This window comes from Platichthys flesus, chromosome 7 (genome assembly GCF_949316205.1).
Source record: "Platichthys flesus chromosome 7, fPlaFle2.1, whole genome shotgun sequence".
Lineage (NCBI taxonomy): Eukaryota > Metazoa > Chordata > Actinopteri > Pleuronectiformes > Pleuronectidae > Platichthys > Platichthys flesus.
The window spans coordinates 26,085,200-26,109,212 of NC_084951.1; the positions used below are offsets into that span (position 1 = coordinate 26,085,200).

The window sequence follows — 24,013 nt, forward strand, 5'->3', positions numbered from 1 at the left end:
GAATCTCCACCAATCAGAGAGCAGGAGCACGATTAATGAGTCACTTTATGATTGTCGTTATTACTGTTATTATTATTGTATTGTTGTTGTTTTTGTGTATATGAAGGAGGTCATAGGCTTTATTATTGGATCCGTATATCTAGTAAATACATGTATGAGGGAGTATTTATATAAACAGATGGTGTCTTGATGTGTTTCACTGGATGATGATTATTATTATATTTATTATTATTTAACATTTACAGCCAGTGAAGTTTGTTCATACGTTGTTTTCTTCATGTAAGTTAGTGTTCACATTTAACTCTTTGCACATGTGTGTAGACTTCTGCTTGTTGTCTTATAAAGTTGTCATTTTCATATTGTGTCCTAAAGTTTCACAGTTATCACAGAATCAGCACAACCTCACCTCATTATATATCACTGAATATGTGTATCATGTTTTTCTGCAAAGTTCTGGGAAAAGTTATCAAGGAAATCATTTTTTAATAACACACTTGAGAAGGAGGTAGATGATTGTATTTATTTAAAGGGTTGAGTAATGAGGAAAGACAATGCCCTCTATCTATCTATTATTAGAGATTATATTATCATTAATATTAATATATTAATTAATATATATTCATTAAAAACTTCAAGCAGGAGCGGGCCCTTGCCCACGTCAGAGGGATGTGGTCTCACAGATTTGTAAAATTAAACCGAAACTGATCCCGTCATCGCTCTTTCTCTTGAAAAACATCTTGCAATGTCAAAGAAGGTGGATTTTATTAACCTGCATCAATCATACAACCCTGTGTGTGTATGTGTGTGTGTGTGTGTGTTACAATTCAACGTGTCAGGAAACCAGTGACTTATTGTTAAAAATCATCTTTATCAAGAGTCTGTACAACACTTAAAACCCAGACTGTCCTAATGGTGTGAGAGAGTGTGAGGATTGTGTCACAATGAGGCAGACGTGTCTTCAGGAGTGTGATCACCGCGGCAGTCAGAGCACGGTTTGAAATAAGGAAGTGACTTCAGTTTGATTCAAACCTGCAGAGGAAACTGAGACACATCATTGTGTGCTGACGTTTTGTGGTCGGCAGTGAGAGAGGCTGTTCTCTCCGCTGACGCTGCCTTGTCTGCTCTCCGTCCTCTGTCAACTTCATCTCGGGGAACAAACAGCCGGGACTTCAAATGGGCTGAAAAACAAGCACTTTTAAAACTTCACTTTTCAACAGATCCACGTGTCAGGATGAACAGCAACAGCAAATCGGTGAACTCCTCTGCCATAAAGCTGGAGATCAAGAGGTATGACTCCCTGCAGAGCGCCATCGTCCGACTCGCCAAGCAGTTTGAACGGGTCGAGGACCAGCAGCTGCGCTCGGGCCTCAAGGTTTACCTCCACGGGATTCAAGGTGAGCTCACCTCTCCCGGGGGTCGATGACCTTCTGTGGAAAGGTTTTTGTTTGTTGGTGAAAGCGACATGTTACCGGTGAGTAGCTGTAGAGTTTGGTGGATGCTCTGACTTCAATAGGATGTGGTAGTTTCACTGTGAGCTCTGAGCCTCTCTTCCTCGAGATGTCGGGGAACTTGTCAGCGGCGGTTACGTGATATCGTCTTCTGTGTTTCCTGTGTCGCTCGTTATCTTTTCAGGAGGGGGGGGTGGATAGAAATTGACCTCCTGGTGGCCGCTATGTGTCGGCACATGTTTATCAGTGTCCGCCTCTGGACACGGGCGACCAAGGGCAACATCCCTCAGCGGCCATCCCCATGGCAGCCGGCTGCAACCTGCCGTGCGGCCCACTTCCTGTCTACCGATGTGCAACTGCCCTCAAAGCCACTTCCTTTCAGACAAACAGGGCCTTCACGTTCACTCACATCTCAGCTTCCACAAGGTGCTGCTGATGAAGCGGTTCAGCTTTTCTGAAATGTGTGTATCCAAAAGTTGAATGGTTGAGAGGAAGAGGTACTGAGATGCTTCACGTGGGTAGAACGCTGAGTATCAAAGTAGAGAAATACTTCACGGTTCTGTTCTGTACTCGAGAACCAGCGAAACCCTCTTATGACACTTTATCACCGAAGAGAACTGAGTGCTGGTTCGGAGCTGGTTCAAAGTTGTGTGTTGATTAACCTGTTACACAAGGGCGGTTGTTCACCTGCCTGTGTGTAATGTTGTGTTCTCTTGTCCTGTGTTGATTCTGGACTATTAAAAGTTAAATAGAGCAGTTGATGTAGAACAGAATATAATTAAATCACATTTTAAAGAAGTTAAATATGACCTTGTTAGATATTTCCCTATTTGTGTTGAAGTATTGAATATGATCTAGTGACGTAAACACAACCTGAACACATGATCCCCCTGAGCTGAGGCTGTGCCAGTGACTCTCTGTGTGTGAGCTGAAGGACAGGCGTCTCTCTGAGGAGCCTCGGAAGTGTCTTCAGGATGAGACAGACACATTCTGAGTTGTGTGATACGTTCACATGTTTTTTAAATGTAACCAGGCTGCTGGAGTGAGGATCAAACAAAGTGTGTGTGTCCTCTGTGGGGCCTGGATCCGTGAGGGCAGACTTCTCTGGTGCCAGAGAGGGAGCCACCTCTCTTCTGGACGTAATCATCAATGAGGATGTGGTCGGAGGACGGTGCCAGGAAGACCGGGAGGAGAAAAGAAAGAGATGTAGAGGAAGAGCAGGTTGAGCTGCAGCTGAATGAAGACGTTTAAATGTGATGGTGTGCACTGCAGCACGGGGGGGGGGGGGGGGGGGGATATGAAGAGGACAGCTCACAGGGAAGGAGAAATGAAAACTCACCCAGCATGACCACTGCCCTTGGCTACTGTCCATCTGACAGCACCCGCCCATGTGTGTGTGTGTGTGTGTGTGTGTGTGTGTGTGTGTGTGTGTGTGTGTGTGTGTGTGTGTTGGTGGCAGCTTTGCCCATGTTTGAGCATGAGAGCGAGGGGGTGTATGTCTGAGAGAGTCTGTCTGGAGACAACCTGATTCTATGCATCACACACTGACTGTGGGTCTATTTCACAATAATTGGATTCACCTTGCTGCACGGTCGACTGCAGCAGCCTCACGTGCACTTTAACTCACACAGCCACGTCACGTCAGAATGGATGTTACACACACACACACGTCACGTCAGAATGGATGCTACACACACACACACACACGTAGCGTCACCGGCCCAGAAGCGTGTTTGGATGTGTTTCTGTTAAACCAGCTCGGAGGCTGAAGTCATGACTCCTCCCCCCTGCAGCCTTGGCTGTCACAGGTCTTTTGTATTCAGTGTGAGTCGTTATTGCCCTCTCACTGAGTGTGGAGGGGAGGGGGGGCGGGCTGAGCAGGTGGACAGTCTGATGGTGTTTTATGGGAGGATGGTGGAGGCTGCACCGCAGGGAGACGCAGCTTCTGAGTGCACATCAAGGTTTGATTCTTAAATCAGATTCATAAACCTGATATTACAGCCGGTGATGATTCAGGTGATGATTCAGGTGATGGACGTGTTTGCTGCAGTGTCTCTGCTGCCGCACACAGAACAACTGCAACACCTCCTCTGCTCATAATCAATAATAACAGTTATTACATATATTATATCTACATCAACATAACAATAATAATAATAATGAGCTCTATGTATTCAGCACTTGTTCAAGCACATTTCCAAGGTGCTGTTTGACTTGAATATGACAAATTTAAGGGAAACAATAGGACAAAGTTACAAAGCGATTTGTCTGTCCTGTAGCAAAAGAGAACAGATACAGAAATCATAAGAAGAGGAGCTGGAGCACAAAACCACAGACGCACTACAACACTCCCTTAAATTCACGCACTCACACACATCAGTTCCCTAAATGTGTCGGATTATCTTTTATCAGGTTCCATAAATCATTCTCTGGTAAACGGTGACATGTTCATCTCACAACGTTAAAGGAAGTGGAACAAAATCCCTTGATTCTTGATACAAATCTGAAACTAAATGTTTCAGGTTCATTCTCAACCATCACATCCCTCTAAGTGTCATGGTCACGTGTTCAGGTGTTTCCTGGTGATGTTGTTCACAGACACACAAATGGACAGAGGTGAAATATGAGCTCCTTGGCTTAGATACTGAGATACTGAGCAGGAAATGAGTTGAATTGAATATTTTGAGTGTTGAACTACGTGAGATCTGATGCTCGAGGACATTTTGATTCATATCTTTCATTTTCTAACGGTTTTGTGAACTGAAGAACGAATTGATTAATCAGAAGTTATTTCCAGATAAAGTGATACAGGAGAGCAGCTGTGTATTGTGTGTCACCACAGATCATCGACGAGCTTCTCCTGCACAAAATGTCACAATGTAGAAGTGTTGTAATTTACATGGGTTTGTTGTATTTCTACATAAATAGTAATATGTGTGTTTAATTCATTTTGACCTCTGTGGTCCAGCTATCGATGTCCAATAGTCTCCGTCCTCTCACACCCGGGTTCCCGCTGCGAGTCCACTCCTGCTAATGAACACAGGCCATAGTGGGCAATAGACTACAGATCAATACACTCACAGGAAACCTCTTTCACTCACATGTACGACACACACACACACATACACACACTCTCCTCTCTCTCATGGAAACACCATTTTGATACAGAGATCCTGGGAACAATTGCATTACAGAGGAGGAGGAGGAGGAAGAGGAGGAGGAGGAAGAGGAGGAGGAGGAAGGACGTGGAGGAGATGATTGTGCCACCAGAGCCAGGAAGATTGTAACACCTTAGCAACAAACAAGCCAAGCCTCCTGCCGAGGAGGAGCCATACAGAGTCACACACACACACACACACACACGCACACACAGAGAGACACACACCCACACACACACAGAAATAGACAGCCAGAAGGATGAGCCTGATGAAACCAGCAGCTGTATAAATGAGACAGGGAACAGTTCCCTCTAAAACCTGCATCCTTCACATCTCTCTCTCTCTCTCTCTCTCTCTCTCTCTCTCTCTCTCTCTCTCTCTCTCTCTCTCTCTCTCTCTCTCTCTTCCTTCCTCCTGTCCATCACTCCTGGCTGATCATCCCCCCCCTGCCACTGGTCTCTCTCCCTGCGCTCTCCCATCATTCAGCGGCCTGTGTGTGAGCGCCCTGCTGCTTCACCACCAGCCGTTGCGCGCTGCCTCACCCCCTCCTCTCGGGGAGATGGAGAGGAAGGGAGGGATGAGCAATAAAGACCAGGGACTGTGCACAGAGTGAGAGAGGAGAGGAGGGAAGAGGAGAAGCAGGCTCCTTCTGTGCTGTACGGACTGTTTATTGGAACAAGGAGGGGCATGCGCAGGGACACTGGAGTTTCCATTTCTCTGAGCGCATGCATGCATGTGTGTGTGTGTGTGTGGACTCGTTGAAGCTGTGTGACGGTGCCGGTGAGCTTCAGATGCAGGAGCAGTTTGAGCAGTGACTCGCCTCCTCTTCATCCTCCTCCTCCTCTTCATCCTCCTCCTCCTCCTCCTCCGTGCCGTCATGCTCAGCTCCTGATGCGCGCAGAGGACGCAGGCGACCCGGGAGACAGCGAGAGGGGCGTGATGGCCGGACGCGCCCTGACTCGGCCACACATCTGTAGATATCCGCCCGGGCTTCCGTTGGCTTCCCCTGTTCGTCCTCCTTGCTCCCTCACCCATGTCCTTCTCCCCGCCCGCCTCCCTGGATGGATGCTGCTGTCAACACACATGTGCGCCTCGCAGTGAGAGCCCATGATCCGGGACTGCGCACAGCTGCGGGTGCACGGTGCCACGCTGCCTCAGGGGGACACTGAGGAATTCACAGAGGAAGTCTTCACCTGTTCACGTCCCAGCTGCTGCTCGTGACTGTATGGATGACGTGTGATGCGGGACAGTTGTTCTTCTGGATTGAATGAAGATTTCTGCTCCGGAGTGGAGAGGATGTGCCACACACAGGATGTGGCTGCTGCACATACAAATAAGGTCAAGTAAATCGTTTCCCTACAGGAGGAGGCATCAGACAACAGAATGAAGATGTGTGTGTCTGAGTAGCTGGGTGCAGATTTGAATTTGGGTGTTTTCTAGGGAACAAAAGAGCTTCTTGGATTCAGGGAAGGTCGACAAGAGTGGATTTTCTTTCCCAGATTAAAATTTAAATGACGATGAACAAAGAAATCTGCGCCTGACAGTAACGTTTGAAACAAAGACTCGGGGATTTGGGGGATGGATGAAACCAGCAGCCGCTCTGCTGCTGGATCTTCTGAGGAGAAACTTAATCTCCCTCCATGTAAGTTTTCTGCCTCCGTCGTGCCGTCAGATTCTTTCACATCCCAACACGCCGGTGAGCTGTCAGTGGTTCTGTCTGTCATTCACCTGCTGTGAGTCCACTGAAGCCTGACCCCATGAGCGGCGCCCTGCAGCAACGCACCACCTACCTCATCTCCCTCACCCTGGTCAAGGTAGAGGCCGTGGAGGAGAATGGAGGAGAGGCCAAGAACAGCACCCAGGGGAAGGAGGTGGAGGCCGGGTCAGGAGGAAGGGCAGAGGAGGAGGCCGGGGTGAGAGTGGAGGCTGAAGGTGGATCCCCGGCACAGGCCGAGAACGGAGCTGGAATGATTACAGGACATCCACAAAGAGCCGAGGATGCTGCTGGTGTGGAGGGGGTTGAAGATGGAGAGAGAACACCCCTCAGCCCTTTGAAAGACGAGGCCCCGTCCTCCGTGGAGAGGAGTAGAGGAGGTGAAAAGCCTCCATACAGCCTGTCCATCCCCTCACCTGCTGAGACGCCTCACAACAACAAGTCTCCAGGGACAGACTTCAGAGTTGAGACGACACTTCCCACTCCAGAGGCAAAGCAGTGCCGCTCTCCCTCTGTCACCACAACACCGCCAACGGAGGTGCATGTGGAGCCCAGCCGCACCCCGACCAGGACCAGCCTCCCTATCCGTCCAGCGGGACAGCGGCCCGTCAGTCTCCTGAAGTCTCACAGCAGCGTGGCCACCCGAGGTCGAGACTCCAGGGACGGCAGAGAGCGCAGCCCCACGTCGGCCCAGAGCCTCGACCGCAAGGACTGCCGGGTGCCGATGCGTTCTCCGGGCCCCTGCAGGGCCTCCTGGGCCGAGGCGAGCCGGCCGGAGGACTGGAGGGACCTGCGGGACGAGGCTCATGCTGGAATACCTTTAGAGGCGGGAGGTGGCCTGGCTGCGGTGATGAGAGACATCCCCAGGAAGGACAGACTGAAGGCCGGTTCCACCTCTCTACCTTCTCCGGCCAACATGGGGTCCAAACCAACACGCAAAGGCAAAAGCCGCACGTTGGACAACAGCGACCTGAACAGCCTCACTGAAGACCTGGGCCTGGTCCAGCAGGCGCAGCCGGGCCAGCGCGCCTCCGCCAAGGACCGGAAGATGCTCAAGTTCATCAGCGGCATCTTCACCAAGAGCAGCTCCGGGACGGTGGGCTCCTCCTCCACAGCGCCCCCTGTCTATATCCAGAGAGACTCCAGCGAGGAGGAAGGTAAGAGGTCACAAACGCACACAGACACACAACTCCCCTGTCAACCCAGCCTTATCAGAGACTGTCTTCGGGTCTTTGCCAAAACAATCCCCCCCGGAGCTGCCACCTCGTCTGTGCCCAGGCCTCCACCCGGCGCTGGGTGGGGTTGATCCGCTCTGAGCCCCCACACAGAAAATATTTAAATTCTGTTACACGTCGAGAAACATTTTCTTGAACCATGTGCGACTGCAAAGTGGTGACGGATGATGTTGTTTGATGTGCAGACTCACAATAGAACCGTCTTGGACAGTCTTAATCTAATTCCCCTCAGAGCGCCGGGCCGATTTCACATGGCTGGAGGGGTAATCTCTGCACTCACTCACGCTCACACACACACAGACACACACACACTTAAACAGCGTTCCCAGCATGGCTTTAAATCTCATAATGAAGCCGAGGGGGAGACGATGGTGGATTGACGCTCGGCCTCACGAAGCTGTCGGGAAGTGAAGGAGACGGCGTGAAACCACATTTGTTCACCCACATCAGAAAGGGACGAACATTTCTAATCCAGGTCTTTGATATTCCGCCCACTACACGTTCTGCCTCCCCCCCCCCCCCATGTCTCCGTCCCTGCCAAGCGTTTCGTTTGAATTCAGAAGCAAACAGGAGCGTGAGTGTGGGACGGTTGTGTGTCTGCAGTGTGCGACACAGAGCGAGTGTCGTCCTGTGGGAGTGAGCGTGTGTTTCATATGTTCATTCATTCATTGTGTATTCACACTGCTACACATGCACACTGTGGATTCACTCGAGTAGTGAGACTGTGGGCCCGCCGACTACACACACAGCCACACACACAAACACACACACACAGCCGCACACTCAGGGCAGGAGGAAGTGTTGCCATGGCAACCGGTAGAACTGCTGCTTCTGCCGCTGAGGCAGAGTCTGATGAAACGAGGGGGGGGGGGGGGCGGTGGAGGTGGACGGGTGTGTACGTGTGAGTGTTTGTGTGAATACGTGTGTGTCCAGGCGTTGACACATGACCGTGACGATTCTGCCAAGAAAAGAAAAGACACAACGTTAAGTTAGAAATCAGTTCTCACACGTGATTGGTCGGGAGCAGGGAGTGGAGATAACTGGCTTCTGTGGAGATGTGTGTCTGTGTGTGTCTGTGTGTGTGTGTCTGTGGAGATGTGTGTGTGGAGGCAGCAGAAGGATCACACTGTCCGTCCATAAAGAGGCTTTGACTCAGGAAGATAGACAAGATGGACCCAGTCGTGTGTGTGTGTGTGTGTGTGTGTGTGTGTGTGTGTGTGTGTGTGTGTGTGTGGTAGGTATTGCTCTTTTCCCCCCCCGGGCTCGAGCTGCCTGCAGCCGCAGCTCGTATATAAGCCTCTGTTTTTTTTTGACTCCCTCTCTCGTGCAGCAGCGTTGGCCGGTCGCTCCACAGATTCAGACCCGGCTCCAGTTAATTCATCCCCTGTGTGTGAAGGACGAGGGACGAGGACGAGTGTCCAGCAGAGGACTGACACCACGTCCTCCTGCTCGCCCCTGCTGTCCCTGCCGCTCCTCGTTTGGGCTTGTCTAATATCTGGCGTCTGGTTTGCTTGTCTTCCACTTTGGTCCAAACAAAGATATTTCAGCAGCCATTTGCCATTAAACAGGTCTCAGACAGTCATGGTTCCCAGATGATGTATCCTATACTTACTGTAATGGTCGGCTGTCCGTCCCCCTGGTGCCAGTATCATGTTCATGGTTTGAGTGAAATCTCTCAACAACCCCTGGATGGTGCACACAGTCATGTCCCTCCTCCATGGGGCTGCATATCGCCACTGGTTTCACAAATCGATTCAAATCAGATTCAGGAGGTTCTCGATCTGAATTCTGATTTGATTGGATTCGTTCAGGATTAGTTCATTTCCAGTTCTGCTTGTTTATGAAAGAGGTTTACAAAGAGCTACAGCTGTAAACCTCTCACTTGGTGCAGTACTGGAAATCTTATGAAGGGCCTGTGATCATTACACAATCTGTTGGATGATATGTTGTTCCAGAAATGATTAGTTAGTGAGATAAATCATATTGTTCTCATCATTTTGAAATCATTTATATTTTCTAAAATACAAATGCAATAAAACGTTACACATCATAAATGCTTGAGAATTTAAATACTGCAGAACAGCGGATTGAAATCAAGGTGTCGAACTCCACATGAATTGAAAGCCAGTGAGAGGCAGTGGGTCTTAAGGGACGGATTATACGTCTCTGAAGCTGTTCCAGAGATTAGACGCAGCCGCTGCAGAGTCTGTTCTGGATCCCAGCTCTCGGGACGAGAACCTGGAGGACGAGGTGCAAAAGTTCAACTTGAGAAAGTTAGAAATCTTAAAAACAAGCAATTAAGGCTCAAAATCAATCCTGAGTTTGACGACTAGAGGTCAAACCTTCTGTTTCCAGTGAGAGTCGAGCTGCTGCTGTATTCACCCCCCCCCCCCCATGCTGTTATATTGTCCTTTGCTTTAATATCAGTGAGGCTAAGCTTCATAACAGAAATCACCAGAAAGTGTCATGAGCTTCTCTGTGAATCACTTTGAATGAAAAACGAATATTTGAGTCGATGTGAGTTTTATCCATGTTTGTACCTAATAATAAAGTGGCAGCGGCGTATCTATGACCTCTGACCTCTGACCTCACTCCTCTGCTCTCGTCCCTCTGAAGCTGGAGTGTGAGCGTCACATCACAAAGGGGGGGCACCAGTTGTGTGTCTCCATGAAACACACATGTGGGGTTTTTCTCCTGTGTCTTTATCTTGTCTCTTTATCTTATTGATTTCGGGTTCAGATCTTTGAATGCTCTCACTCACATGTCCCTGGTTGATCTGCTCTGCTCTCCGCTGGTAGCCACTAACACCTGATAGCATCTACTGGTAGTTGGTAAATTAAATTGTGGAGAAGATGTAAGTTATATTTGAATGTCTAATTCAACTGGAAGGGCTCAGAGAGCTAAAACCTCCACCAGGATCCAGCAGCCTCCTTTTAAAACCACATTTAAATTCAATGGTTCAAAGAGGTGTGAAACTGAATCAGAAGGGAGGGAAGATGAAGGGAGGAGTCTCTGGGATCAAATATCACAAACAAGATGGAGTATGGATCCAGTAACAGAGCTTGTCTGGTTGGAGACGACCTTTCTCCCTCCAGCCCCCCCGGTCTCAAGCTTTGAGCCCCCCCCCCCCCCCCCCCCCTGGCCCCGGCACACAGCTGTTGGTCAGTGGGGAGTTAAGTGGATAACGAGTGGTGTGGCTGCCGCGTGTTAGATCCCCGGTGTGACTGAAAGGTTATATTCATTAAGACGCCCGGTTGTCCCACACAGGCCCCGGTGACGGCTGCCGTCTCCACCGCTCACCGGCGCCAGTGATGGACCTGTGTCTCACTCTGTGTCTGTCTCTGTCCGTCTCCTTCCAGTGATGGCCCTGTGTCTCACTCTCTGTCTGTCTCCCTCCAGTCACTCTCTGTGTCTCACTCTCTGTCTGTCTGCCTCCAGTGATGGACCTGTGTCTCACTCTCTGTCCGTCTCCCTCCAGTGATGGACCTGTGTCTCACTCTCTGTCTGTCTCCCTCCAGTGATGGACCTGTGTCTCACTCTCTGTCCGTCTCCCTCCAGTGATGGACCTGTGTCTCACTCTCTGTCTGTCTCCCTCCAGTGATGGACCTGTGTCTCACTCTCTGTCCGTCTCCCTCCAGTGATGGACCTGTGTCTCACTCTCTGTCTGTCTCCCTCCAGTCACTCTCTGTGTCTCACTCTCTGTCCGTCTCCCTCCAGTGATGGACCTGTGTCTCACTCTCTGTCCGTCTCCCTCCAGTGATGGACCTGTGTCTCACTCTGTGTCTGTCTCTGTCTGTCTCCCTCCAGTGATGGACCTGTGTCTCACTCTCTGTCTGTCTCCCTCCAGTGATGGACCTGTGTCTCACTCTCTGTCTGTCTCCCTCCGGTGATGGACCTGTGTCTCACTCTCTGTCTCTCTCTGTCCGTCTCCCTCCAGTGATGGACCTGTGTCTCACTCTCTGTCTCTCTCTGTCCGTCTCCCTCCAGTGATGTACCTGTGTCTCACTCTGTGTCTGTCTCTGTCCGTCTCCCTCCGGTGATGGACCTGTGTCTCACTCTCTGTCCGTCTCCCTCCAGTGATGGACCTGTGTCTCACTCTCTGTCCGTCTCCCTCCAGTGATGGACCTGTGTCTCACTCTGTGTCTGTCTCTGTCTGTCTCCCTCCAGTGATGGACCTGTGTCTCACTCTCTGTCTGTCTCCCTCCAGTGATGGACCTGTGTCTCACTCTCTGTCTGTCTCCCTCCGGTGATGGACCTGTGTCTCACTCTCTGTCTCTCTCTGTCCGTCTCCCTCCAGTGATGGACCTGTGTCTCACTCTCTGTCTCTCTCTGTCCGTCTCCCTCCAGTGATGTACCTGTGTCTCACTCTGTGTCTGTCTCTGTCTGTCTCCCTCCAGTGATGGACCTGTGTCTCACTCTCTGTCTGTCTCCCTCCAGTGATGGACCTGTGTCTCACTCTCTGTCTGTCTCCCTCCGGTGATGGACCTGTGTCTCACTCTCTGTCTGTCTCTGTCCGTCTCCCTCCAGTGAACATCGCCAACAGCCAGGAGTGGACGCTGAGCAGATCCATCCCCGAGCTGAGGCTGGTGAGAAGAGTCCTGCCCCCCCGACACTTCTCACCTGGAGACAGGAAGCAGGAGGATTTACTCCAGTTACTCAGTCGAGTTTTAATCAGAGGGAAAAACTTAAGACTTTAATTTGACTTTACACTAAAAAAACTTTGGATTCACACATTTCAAGTCTTCTCTGTTTTTACTCTTCTGCATTTATTCCAATGTGTGAATGAATGAAAGTAGTGAAGTGAAAATAAAAGGATGATACTTCAGTAAATTACTCATAACTCAGAAATACTACTTGAGTAAAGTTACTTTCCACCTTCGCATGTATTACAACCGGACTTGAGATGTATGAATACAAAGTATTTGAGTTTAATGTAAAGGAATTTGAGTTTAAATAAACTTAAATTATGATTCGACATTAATTTGACATTACATCCAAAATCAGAGATTTCAAGATTTGTAAAATATCTGAGTTATTTTCACTCCACTACATTCTGGGGCTTCGTGATTCTCTTATCTTACAGATAAAACTCTTAAAGTAAATAAACCTTAATGCAGTAATGATAAAACAAGCAGAGGTAATGTGACTGTGAAGGTGTGTAATGCAGATGTCTGCTGCTGCTCTCACTCTGAGGTGTGGCCGTCTGCTCTTATCTGATAGTGACTGAAACGTCTGAGGCTAAAGTTCACTGAGAAAATCCTGAAGCTGCAGATTAAGAATGAACTCTGGATCATAGTCTCAATGGTTTATTACACATCTTCTATAATAAAGCACATTAGAAGAACTCTTATTTTTCAGTAGTCAAATACATTTTCTTTTTTTTATAGTAAGGTTAAAGATCTGAGTTCTTCTTCCATCACATCAGTCCATTAGCAGAAATGTGAAATCTCTCTGATACACACCAACAGGAACAAAACCAAAGTTGATGGAGGAACTAAAAAGTGTGTTTAGTTATATTTAAAACGTGTGTGTTTCCTTCCTGCTTCTCAGGGTATTCTGGGAAGTCTGAAAAGCGGAAAGTCAGCGCTGGTGAACAAATACATCACAGGCAGCTACGTTGCTCTGGAGAAGACTGATGGTAAGAAACTGATCTCAGACCGGTTCTGATATCAGATGTGATATGTGTGATATTCAGAGTCGCTCACCAGCTGCTGATTGTGTGTTTGTCAGGCGGCCGGTACAAGAAGGAAGTGCTGGTGGACGGACAGAGTCACCTGCTGCTGATCCGGGAGGAGGCCGGAGCGCCGGATGCTCAGGTGCTTTTCTGAGTGTGAGCTGTGAGTGTGTGTCCCTGTCCATCAGGCCTGGAGCTAACACCCCCCCCCCCCCCCCCCCCCCCCCTCTCCACCCTTCAGTTCTGCAGCTGGGTCGAGGCCGTGATCCTGGTCTTCAGTCTGGAGAACGAGGCCAGCTTCCAGGACCTGTACCAGCTCTACAGCCAGCTCAGCACCTTCCGCACGGACCTGCCGCTCATAGTGGTCGGCACGCAAGGTCGGTGTACTGGAAACCAGTCAGGGGCACAGACAGGAAACCAGAAGGGACAAAAGTTTGACTTTAATATGCTGAGTAAACTTTGTGTTTATGTGACTTATAATTCTTTACCTCCTTCAACACATTTCAGGTTAGAGAGGTTATTGAGTTACTAAGATTAAGATCACAACGGACACACAAACACACAAACACACAGACAAACAGACACACAGATAGACAGACACACAGAAGTACAGACAGACAGACACACAGAAGCATAGACAAAGAGACAGAAGCACAGATAGATGGACAGACACAAATACAGAGAGACACACAAACACACAGACACACAGACAGACACACAGACACAGAGAAGCACAGACAGACACACAAACACACAGACACACAGACACACAGACAGACACACAGACACACAGACGCAGACAGACACAAAAACACACAGACACACAGACACACAGACACACAGACAGACACACAGACACACAGAAGCAAATATAGATAGACAACACACATACAGAGAGACACACAAACACACAGACAAACAGACGCACAGACAGACAGGTAGACACACAGAAGCACAGATAGACAGACAGAAACACAGACACACAGAAGAACAGACAGACGGATATTTCTGGAATTAGTCCATGAGTTAACTGAAGGATTTAAAGGACACTTCATTTAAGCTTTAAAACTGTTGCACTTAAAAGGGACAAAGCGTTTAATTAAATTAAATTGATGAGAAGAGAAGAATTGATTTAATACAAAGTACCATGAGATCTTTAAAGTACACAGAATGTAGTAAACACCAGAGCAAACAGAAGTTTCTCTCCCTGTTGTTCTGCAGAGCTCCTCGGTCTAAACTCTAATCCTGTATCTTCACTCAGATAAGATCAGCAGCTCCAACCCCCGTGTGATCGAGGACCAGCGAGCCCGGCAGCTGTGCGTGGACGTGCGCCACTCGCTGTTCTACGAGACCTGCGCCACCTACGGGTTCAACGTGGACCGGGTGTTTTCAGAGGGTGAGTTCTCTCAGATTCTCTTTCCCTCCACTCGAGGACCGAAGAGTCACTGAACAGATCGATGTGTTTTCCAGCCGCTCAGAAGATCGTGGCTCAGAAGAAGCAGGCGGCGCTGCAGGCCTGCAAGTCTCTACCCAACTCCCCCAGTCACTCAGGAGGCTCCACGCCGGGGTCCGCCTCGCTGCCGGGACAGGTACCACCCCCCCCCCCCCCCACACACACACACACACACACACACCCCCACACCCCCCCACACCCCCCAACCCAACAACTACACTAAGGTCTTAATCCAGTTGAGCCCCTTGCACATGAACCAACAAAAAGATTGAAACTATGAATTAATTTAAACATAACAACATAATTATCATGTTGTGTCAGTTCTGTAATGAGCTGTGATCAATGACCTTTCAGCACAGACTTTAATTTTCCAGATCAGCACCAAAATGTAACGAGTCCGACTCTAATGAGTCACTTTGTTCTTAATCCTGTGAACGAAGAGAGGAACAGGAAACGCGACCTCGTTGCTGGAGGTGAAAGCTCCTGAGCGTTTCATCTGGTTGTGTAGCGTTCATCTGGTTGTGTAGCGTTCATCTGGTTGTGTAGCGTTCATCTGGTTGTGTAGCGTTCGGCTGCAGATCAGCTTCATTCATTAGAAAGTTAAAGTCGTCCATCAAGCTGAAGTGTAATTCTAAACGTCACCTCCAGGTCGTTCATCATCCATCTCAGCTCCATGATTATCACATCGTCTTGTTCCCCGACTGAAAGATTCATCCTGTCCACGTGCTGTTTGACTCATTTCACCCCCCCCCCCCCACCTGTCCGTCTCTTCCCTCTCACCTCCATCCCTCCCGCTGCATCCTGACCTCTGACCTCTCAGACCTGTAACGGCCCCAGCAGTGGGGGCTACGCCTACTCCCTCCCCTCCACCCCCGTGGTGAGTCACAGAGAGCTGCGGGTGGCACAGGGCGAGGGGGGGGGCAGCATCAACTCACGAGCGCTGAAGGGCATCCCGAGACGCCCCTCCCTCTTCAAGGTCAGTGGTCCATGACACGCCTCACTCCTCGTGTTCCTCTTCACCATCATCTCACTCACACCCGGCGACTCTCGGCTCCTGTGACCAGGAAGGTTCTCATGTTGGTTTGTGTTTGTTTGTGTTTGTTTGTTTGTGTTTGTGTTTGTTTGTGTTTTTTTCAGAACCGCGACTCGGATAAGAAAGCTGCCGACGCTAAAGGAGACCAGAGCGGAGCCCGGGGGGTTCCCATCAAACAGGTTTTTACTTTCTAACTTACTACCATTGGTATACTTGTATTACTAGTGTACTACTATACCTGTCATAGTGCCTCAACTGTCTATATATGCATTTATATATATATATATATATATATCCGTTCACCTATTTTCATAACTCCTTAGACCTAATACACCAATACAGTTTACATCCTTGTGCTAACGAACTTTACTTGTACTGGTAATATTTAAAACTGTCGTTAAAAGTGTAAATTGTTTTCATATTCTCTGTATTTTCTTATTTCATCGTCTTGTATCGTTACTTATCTGATGTTGTAGAATCTAGTATCTTATATCGCAGCTCATCTTATCTTATCTTATCTTATTGTAACTAATTGTATATTATCTTATCTTATTGTATCTAATTGTATCTTATCTTATCTTATCTTATCTTATTGTATCTTATCTTATCTTATTGTATCTAATTGTATCTTATCTTATCTTATCTTATCTTATTGTATCTTATCTTATCTTATTGTATCTAATTGTATCTTATCTTATTGTATCTAATTGTATCTTATCTTATCTTATCTTATCTTATTGTATCTTATCTTATCTTATTGTATCTAATTGTATCTTATTGTATCTAATTGTATCTTATCTTATCTTATCTTATCTTATTGTATCTTATCTTATCTTATTGTATCTAATTGTATCTTATCTTATCTTATCTTATCTTATCTTATTGTATCTTATCTTATCTTATTGTATCTTATCTTATCTTATCTTATCTTATCTTATTGTATCTTATCTTATCTTATTGTATCTAATTGTATCTTATCTTATCTTATTGTATCTAATTGTATCTTATCTTATCTTATCTTATTGTATCTAATTGTATCTTATCTTATCTTATCTTATCTTATTGTATCTAATTGTATCTTATCTTATCTTATTGTATCTTATCTTATCTTATTGTATCATACGCTATCATATTGTATCATGCCGAAATGTCCTTGGCAAGATACTGAACCCCTAAATGGCCCCTCATAAATGATGAGTGAACTAAAAATGTAAGTCGCTTTGGAAAAAAGCGTCAGCTAAATGACATGTAATGTAACGTAATATCAAATCTTGTCTTATCAGCTTGTATCTCATGGTATCGTATCACATTGCGTCTCGTCTCTTCTCGTCAGTGTTTGATCGTATCTCACGTAACAAACAGTGAAACTGATAAACAGGATCTTCACTGAGCAGGTTCTGCTTGCAGCTCAGTAATGGGCTGATTTCTTCTTCTGGTGGGAACAAAGATGCTTCTCTATTTATTACTTCTTACATAAGCAGCACAAAAAAAGCTGTCTTGTTTGATGCTGTTCACGCTTCCTCAGGGGTGTTATATTAATATTGTGCTTTCAGCTGTTTCTCTGTCTGCGCTGCCGCTGCACTTTGAAGAGCCGCTCTCTGATGTCGACTCTAAATTTAGGCCGGTTCAACGTGTCGCTGGCTGCGATTGGCTGACCTCTGTGTTTGTTCTCCACAGAGCATCCTGTGGAAGAGGAGTGGAAGCTCGCTGAACAAGGAGTGGAAGAAGAAATACGTCACCCTGACCAGCAGCGGCTCGCTGTCGTACCACTCCAGCTCCAGCGTAAGAGAACACTGCCGGTGGATCGATTCCCCAGCAGAACACAGAGGTTCTCACTGTGCAGCTGTTTAGACCTCACCTCAGTGGCTTCAGTGCAAACCACATTCGTCTCAAACAGCCGAACTCAAATATAAAATAAACCTAGTGATTTAAATACTTTATATTTACATCGGAAGCGGGTCGTCTCTACGGAGGCGGTGTTCAGCTGCAACGTGCACCCTCACCACTAGATGTCACTACACTCTACACACTGAACCTTTAATTTTGTTTACCGGGAACATTCAGTGATATATTTGTCTTTAAGTTTCATCCAATGCTGGACAGAAAATATTGTATATATAACCCTGACCCATCTCCTTCCACCACGTAATCCTCCAAACTAAGGATCAGTCACTGGACCTGCAGCAGATCCCAACAGTCGTCCTATGAAACCATATTTAAATTCATCAGATTTCTGCTTGGATCTGCACCAAACTACACTTGCACATAAATATCAATAACCTTGAATTATCCTCTGAGGAATCAATCAAAGGCTGGAAAACATCCGACCTCTTCAATGTTGAAGTCAGTGTTTTCTGTGTCTTCCAGGATTACACACAGAATGTCCACGGGAAGGACATCGACCTGCTTCGTGTGACGGTTAAAGTTCCTGGGAAACGTCCTCCGAGGGCGGTGGCTCCCACGGGGCCCCCCCCTGCGGCCCCCGGCCTCCTACCTGGAGTTAACGGGCTGAGCAAAGAGCCGCCGGCCGCCGACAGCACCAGCACCGGTACGACCACACGTACACACATGTCCCCGAGCGTCTGCAGCCCAGTTACACAAAGTGTGAATGTGATTGACTCTCCGTCCTCTCGTCTCTCAGTCCCTCAGCTGTGTCCGTCCACCCTGTCCGTGGTGGAGGATCGCTCCGGTGGACTCTCGCCTCAAGGTGGAGACAGAGGTCTCCAGCGCTGCTCGTCCTCGTTGTCCACCAAAGCACAAAGTGTTGGTACGTACACAGGAAGTGAAAACCACTGTTTACAACTTGCTTCATGATATTTAGACGTTTACGTTTTCAGAACAGTTTTGATTGTTGTTCTGTAAACCTGTAAACCTTGTTCAAATATTTACAAATAAAATATATTCTTCTTCTTCCTCCTCCTCCTCCTCCTTCTCATCATCATCATCATTGTGATGATGTCAGACGCCCTTGAAGGGACGGCCTGTCCTTTTACCGGAAAGGACGTGGGACAGTCGTCTCCCATGAGCGACAGGAAGAAGAACCGGAGGAAGAAGAGCATGAACCAGAAAGGAGACGCAGCCGTGGGACAGGCTGAAGGTAACGTTCTTCTTCTTCTTCTTCTTCTTCTTCTTCTTCTTCTTCTTCTTCTTCTTCTTCTTCTTCTTCTTCTTCTTCTTCTTCTTCTTCTTCTTCTTCTTCTTCTTCTTCTTCTTCATTAAAAACAGCTCTTAAAGTTGAATGACTTGAGGAAGAGGAGGATCTGATGGCTCTGTCGCCACATGTGATCAAAAGTAGTTTTAATCAGTTTCCTGTTTGTGATTCCTTCTCTCCTCTCTCCTCTGTAAGGACGGGATCCAGCCGAGGTCTTTGTCTTCCTCTGAATGCTCCTTCACCTCCTAACATGTGCCTCTCTCTCTCTCTCTTCCCCTCTGCTTGTCTCTCGCTCTGCAGCCAAACGTAAAATGTGGAAATTAAAGAGCTTTGGTAGCTTGAGAAACATTAATAAGACAGGTAACGAGTGAGAGCAGATCAACGCACGGCCTCTGTTTTCATACGTTCATCCACAGAATCCTCAGTTCTTCATTCGTTCACTTTTCATCTGTTTTCAGTTTTCACCTTCTGTTTAATTTAGTTTGTTTGTCATGTGCATTTGTTTGTGTTTATTTCACCGACCCTGTTCACACCTGGTATTACACACAAACACACATTCACACACAACTTGGTAAAATCATAAAATTTGGTCTTTGTGGACAGAAGTGAGGTCCATGTTTATTTGATCTGATCTGGTCCCATTAAGGACACATCATGACACCAGGTGTGAACGGATCCTCTGACTGTAGATCCAAAATGGCCGTCCACGGTAGCTTGGTCACCTGTGTAGCACGTGCAGGTCTCAGCTGGGTTTGTTCTTCTCCTGCAGACGAGGAGAACGCAGACTTCATCGTGGTGTCCTTCACGGGACAGACGTGGCACTTCGAGGCCAAGAGTCTGGAGGACAGGGACTCGTGGGTGTCGGCTATCGAGAGCCAGATTCTGGCCAGTCTGCAGTCGTGTGAGAGCGGCAGGAACAAGGTACACACTGACATGAAGACACTGTGTCACACTGAGGTTAGGAAGCTGATAGACTTTAAGTAGACTCTGCTCCTTGTTCTCACAGTTTGTCTTCAGCCTTAAGATCTGATTCACTGAAGAGTAAATAAGAAATCACCAGAGGATTTTCTGCTTCTCCTTCATCTTCTGTGGATCCTGTGAATACTGATTGAAGTGTGTGTGTTGTGTGTTGTGTGTTGTGTGTTGTGTGTTGTGTGTTGTGTCCAGGCCCGTCGGACCAGTCAGAGCGAGGCCGTCGCGCTTCAGGCCGTCCGAAACGCCAAAGGCAACGGCCTGTGTGTGGACTGTGAGGCTCCCAGTGAGTTCCACACGTCTTCCCCTCCAGCTGCACATTTCTGTTTTCATGCAACGTTCACAGCCCGAGGCCGAGCCCCACGTCACACTGTTTGCTCCTGATGATGGCCTCCTAGTGGCCGGGACAAAATGGATCTGAGCATTAAGTGGACAACTTTTGGAAGAAGCTAAAATTGTAAAGAAAAGATTGTAAAGAAAACTGTGTCAACATTAAGAATAAGAAAATAGAATTTCCACCAGTCTGGGTCTCGTCCTGGACCCGTTCGGCTGCACCACTCAGGCCCCATGAGAGGAAACCACTTCCTGTAACCGGCCCCTCTCCTCTGTCCCTGCAGATCCCACCTGGGCCAGTCTCAACCTGGGCGCGCTGATCTGCATCGAGTGCTCGGGGATCCACCGGAACCTGGGAACTCACCTGTCCCGCGTCCGCTCGCTGGACCTGGACGACTGGCCCCCGGAGCTCACACAGGTCCTGGCCGCCATCGGGAACCACATGGCCAACGGCATCTGGGAGGGCTGCACGCAGGGCCGAACCAAGCCCACGCCCAACGCCACACGGTGGGTTCCACCTCTGCTTTCAGCTCCTGGGACTCGGGAGGTCATCTGTTTGTGATCTGATCAGTGAGGGGACGTTTTCATATGTTTTTTTTTACTTATCATTCTTAACTATTAGTCTATGAAGCCTCTTTTCCACTGGTCAGAACTCCAGGTCCAACACCTGGAGTAGAAACATCCCACTCCAGCTTCTTCTTGGTGCTGCAGCTGATCTGTGACCTTACGATGCACATTGAACTTCCACGTGTTGTAAACAGTCCTGAACATTTGTGCACTTACTGCTTTTTACAGCGTTACTTTCTTCATATCGTGCAAACAGAGAATCCGCTCCACTGGCAAAGAGAACGAAGTCCATCAGCTTCAGCTCAACTGGGTTCCCTGAGTTTGAAAACCCACAGAGATCTGATAACATTTCTGTGAAAGAGGTTTTAACTGGAACTTGTGAATTGTTGAAACTAGAGCTGTGATGTAGAATCTCAGAAACACCTCGAGGGAATTTCTTCAACTGTGGTACTAACCATCATTTTGACTCAGAGAAGGAGGTCAAAGGTCAAAGGTCAGAGTCACTGGGACCTGACTGAGTTCTTTTTTGCCTCTTGAACATGTTTTGTTAAAACTCCTCGAGAGAATCCTTTAACATTTGGTACAAACCCTAATCCTCACAGATTAACTGATCAGATTTTGGTGATTGATTGAAAGTTTTAAGTTACATAACTTTTCCCTCAGACATCAGAACTAAAAACATTCTGCTGAGATTTCTCTTTGTGAGAAGATCACATCCTCATCTACTTTGCACATGTGAACACACACTGACCCTGTGTCTCCTGGTTGTGTGTCTGTTTCCTAGTGAGGGACGAGAGTCCTGGATCCGTGCGAAGTACGAGCAGCGGGCGTTTGTCAGTCCTCTCCAGCCGCCCCCGGGGACCCAGCCGCCGGACGATGGTCCCCCGGGGTGGCTCCTGTCTGCGGTGACGGAGAGGGACCTGCCCCGGCTGCTGCTCCTCCTCGCCCACAGCACCAAGGAGTGGATCAACGCTCCGCCAGCCGGCTCCACCTCCGCGCCGCGCACCGCCCTGCACGCTGCCTGTCTCCTGGGGGACGTGGTCATGACTCAGCTGCTCGTCTGGGTGGGTCTCTCCTCTCCTCATGGATCCGTCCATGTTGATAGAATGTGAAGGTTCCAGAATAAAGTAGGATGTGGATGAGATTAAAAAACCAGGAGATGATCAGTGAACCTGAGTTTTATGGTCCTGGAGTTATCTCCTCTTCCTGGTTGGTACTTTGGTTTTGCAGATGAAATAAGAATCTTCTTCGTCTGATTTAATCACGTCCACCGAGGAGTTCTTTTCTATGCTGTTTGTTTGTGAGCAAGATTTCACAAAGACCATTAAGCGTGTTAATGGGAAACACGGATATAAAAGCCTCAATACAACTGCTCAAGCTAGAACCACAAAGGACGTGAGCAACAACTGATGTTGACCCTGAAACGAGCCGAGTTACTGAAACCTGGACGAATCAGTCGCTGTTTAAAACGTGATTTTGTTTACGTGTTGTGGTTCAGAGGTTTTCTGTCTCTTCGGATTCTCCAAGCATCTGAAACATCTCAAATCAACAAGCGTCACATTCAAAGCAGCAACTGACTTCACCAGGTTTACACAAACGACAACTCACTAGACTCATGTGTCCACGAACAGGTTGTGTTGTCCCTTTTGTGTTTCCAAGTAATGAGCTTGTGTGAGACAGTCTCTGCAGGTGTTGGTCAGGTGGAGCTCCTCCGTGGTCATGAACTGAATTCAGTTGTTTGAGTCTAACACTGCTCTACCTGTGAACAACACTCCATCCATGAATCCTCTCGTCTTCTCTCTCCTCTGCAGTACGGGATCGACGTGAAGGCGAAAGACAGCCAAGGCCAGACGGCCATGATGATGGCCCGGAAGAACGGGAGCAAAGGCTGCATGGATATTTTGCTCCAGCACGGCTGTCCTAACGAGACGTCCCCCACCACTGCCACGCCCGTCCTCTCCCGCCGCTCCAGCACCGCCAGCCTGGGCCGGACCAGCTCCAGGAAGCGGGTGTCGTAGCTCGGGCTGCAGACGCTGCGGGGGAGGAGTCTGTACTATAAGAACAAATCACAGAACTAATGATTTAAAAAAAAAATGCTTCTGAAGACTGAACAACATATCAAACAACTTAAAAAAGCAATATTCACCATGTTGTCGATGACAGATGTAATATTGCTGAGATGCTGTGTTGTTGTCGACCTCAAATACGAAACGACTCGAGTAGAAGTCTGTAGCCGTCGTCTGTAGTTTCCGAGCAGACTCTGGATCTGCTCTGGTTCCACTTCGTCCAGATGAAGTGCAATAATCCTCTGAGGGAGAAGCACCAGGTCTCCAGGGAGCTGCTTCTACTCACGTCTTCTGTGACCGGACCAAAACGTGCTTTCTTTCCTTTGGCTTGACAGATAAAACATAAACCTACAAGACGTCCTGGTGTTAGTTGCGTGTCCCTGTTGCCGCAGTGTTAAGGTCCGTTTATATATATATATATAAAGGGATCGGCTGAGATTATTCTGCTTAGACTAGAAACATGAATGGTTTTGGATTATGAAATATGTCAGTGTTACTCTCACAGGTCAAGGACTTTAATATTCTGTAAATGTATCTATACTACAAACTTAATGTTTCACTCTGTAACGAAGACACAGACTCGACTTTGTAAATGTTTTCTTACAGGTAGTTTTGAAAATATGTCAAGTTTGTTTTTTTCATTGTCTTTTTTATAATTTCTTATCCTCTGACACGTCACAGAAACATAAACCAGTAAAAAACTAAAAAAAAGTTTGACATGTGTAAACATGTGGCTATTTGTTGAAAGGTTGCTTTGGGATGACGACATGATTCATACTCATATTCCTGTTGTGTAGGTCGATCCCATGACTCCCAGTATGAAGCAGGTGCAGGTGTCACTGTCACTTTGACTCTGTGGTCGAGTGAATCCCTCATGAGCTCAAACAAATAGTTACCAGAATAAAATAAAGTTTGTACAAAAAGAAATCTGAGTTATTATGATCTTTGGTCTTTTACTTTGTATTTATGTCTCAGCTCATCACCTGCTGCAGAATGATGCTGTCTGTGTGTGTCTGTGTGTCTGTGTATCTGTGTGTCTGTGTGTTTGAGTGTGTCTGTCTGTGTGTCTGTGGGTCTGTCTGTGTGTGTGTCTGTGTATCTGTGTGTGTGTCTGTCTGTGTGTCTGTGTATGTCTATGTTTCTGTGTGTGTCTATCTGTGTGTCTGTGTGGGTCTGTGTGTGTTTCTGTGTCTGTCTGTGTGTCTGTGT

The 24,013-nt window shown here is 47.6% G+C and overlaps 1 protein-coding gene across 5 annotated transcripts; it reads left to right on the forward strand.

Moving 5' to 3' along the window:
- Nucleotides 1-757: 757 nt before the first annotated feature.
- Nucleotides 758-23,725, forward strand: agap2 (ArfGAP with GTPase domain, ankyrin repeat and PH domain 2). 5 transcript variants are annotated; one of them, XM_062390966.1, is made up of 19 exons: nt 758-1,394; nt 12,083-12,141; nt 13,106-13,193; nt 13,286-13,371; nt 13,471-13,606; nt 14,491-14,625; nt 14,700-14,818; nt 15,503-15,658; nt 15,820-15,894; nt 17,393-17,497; nt 18,083-18,263; nt 18,357-18,482; nt 18,678-18,812; nt 19,167-19,226; nt 19,636-19,787; nt 20,034-20,124; nt 20,456-20,678; nt 21,523-21,802; nt 22,550-23,725. In XM_062390966.1, the coding sequence occupies exons 1-19, from the start codon at nt 1,232-1,234 to the stop codon at nt 22,754-22,756; spliced, it is 2,577 nt and encodes an 858-aa protein (XP_062246950.1). In that variant the 5' UTR covers nt 758-1,231; the 3' UTR covers nt 22,757-23,725. The 5 variants fall into 5 exon arrangements, with proteins under 5 accessions (XP_062246950.1, XP_062246951.1, XP_062246947.1 ...); XM_062390963.1 differs by lacking the exon at nt 758-1,394 and adding an exon at nt 5,312-7,477; XM_062390967.1 differs by lacking the exon at nt 19,167-19,226 and having other exon boundaries at nt 760-1,394.
- Nucleotides 23,726-24,013: the final 288 nt, after the last annotated feature.

Coding starts and splice junctions, on each gene's coding strand:
- agap2 (XM_062390963.1), top strand. CDS start 6,364: ATGAGCGGCGCCCTGCAGCAACGCACCACCTACCTCATCTCCCTCACC. Junction 17,498..18,082: donor CGTACCACTCCAGCTCCAGC/GTAAGAGAACAC, acceptor TGTGTCTTCCAG/GATTACACACAGAATGTCCA. Junction 18,483..18,677: donor CACCAAAGCACAAAGTGTTG/GTACGTACACAG, acceptor TGATGATGTCAG/ACGCCCTTGAAGGGACGGCC.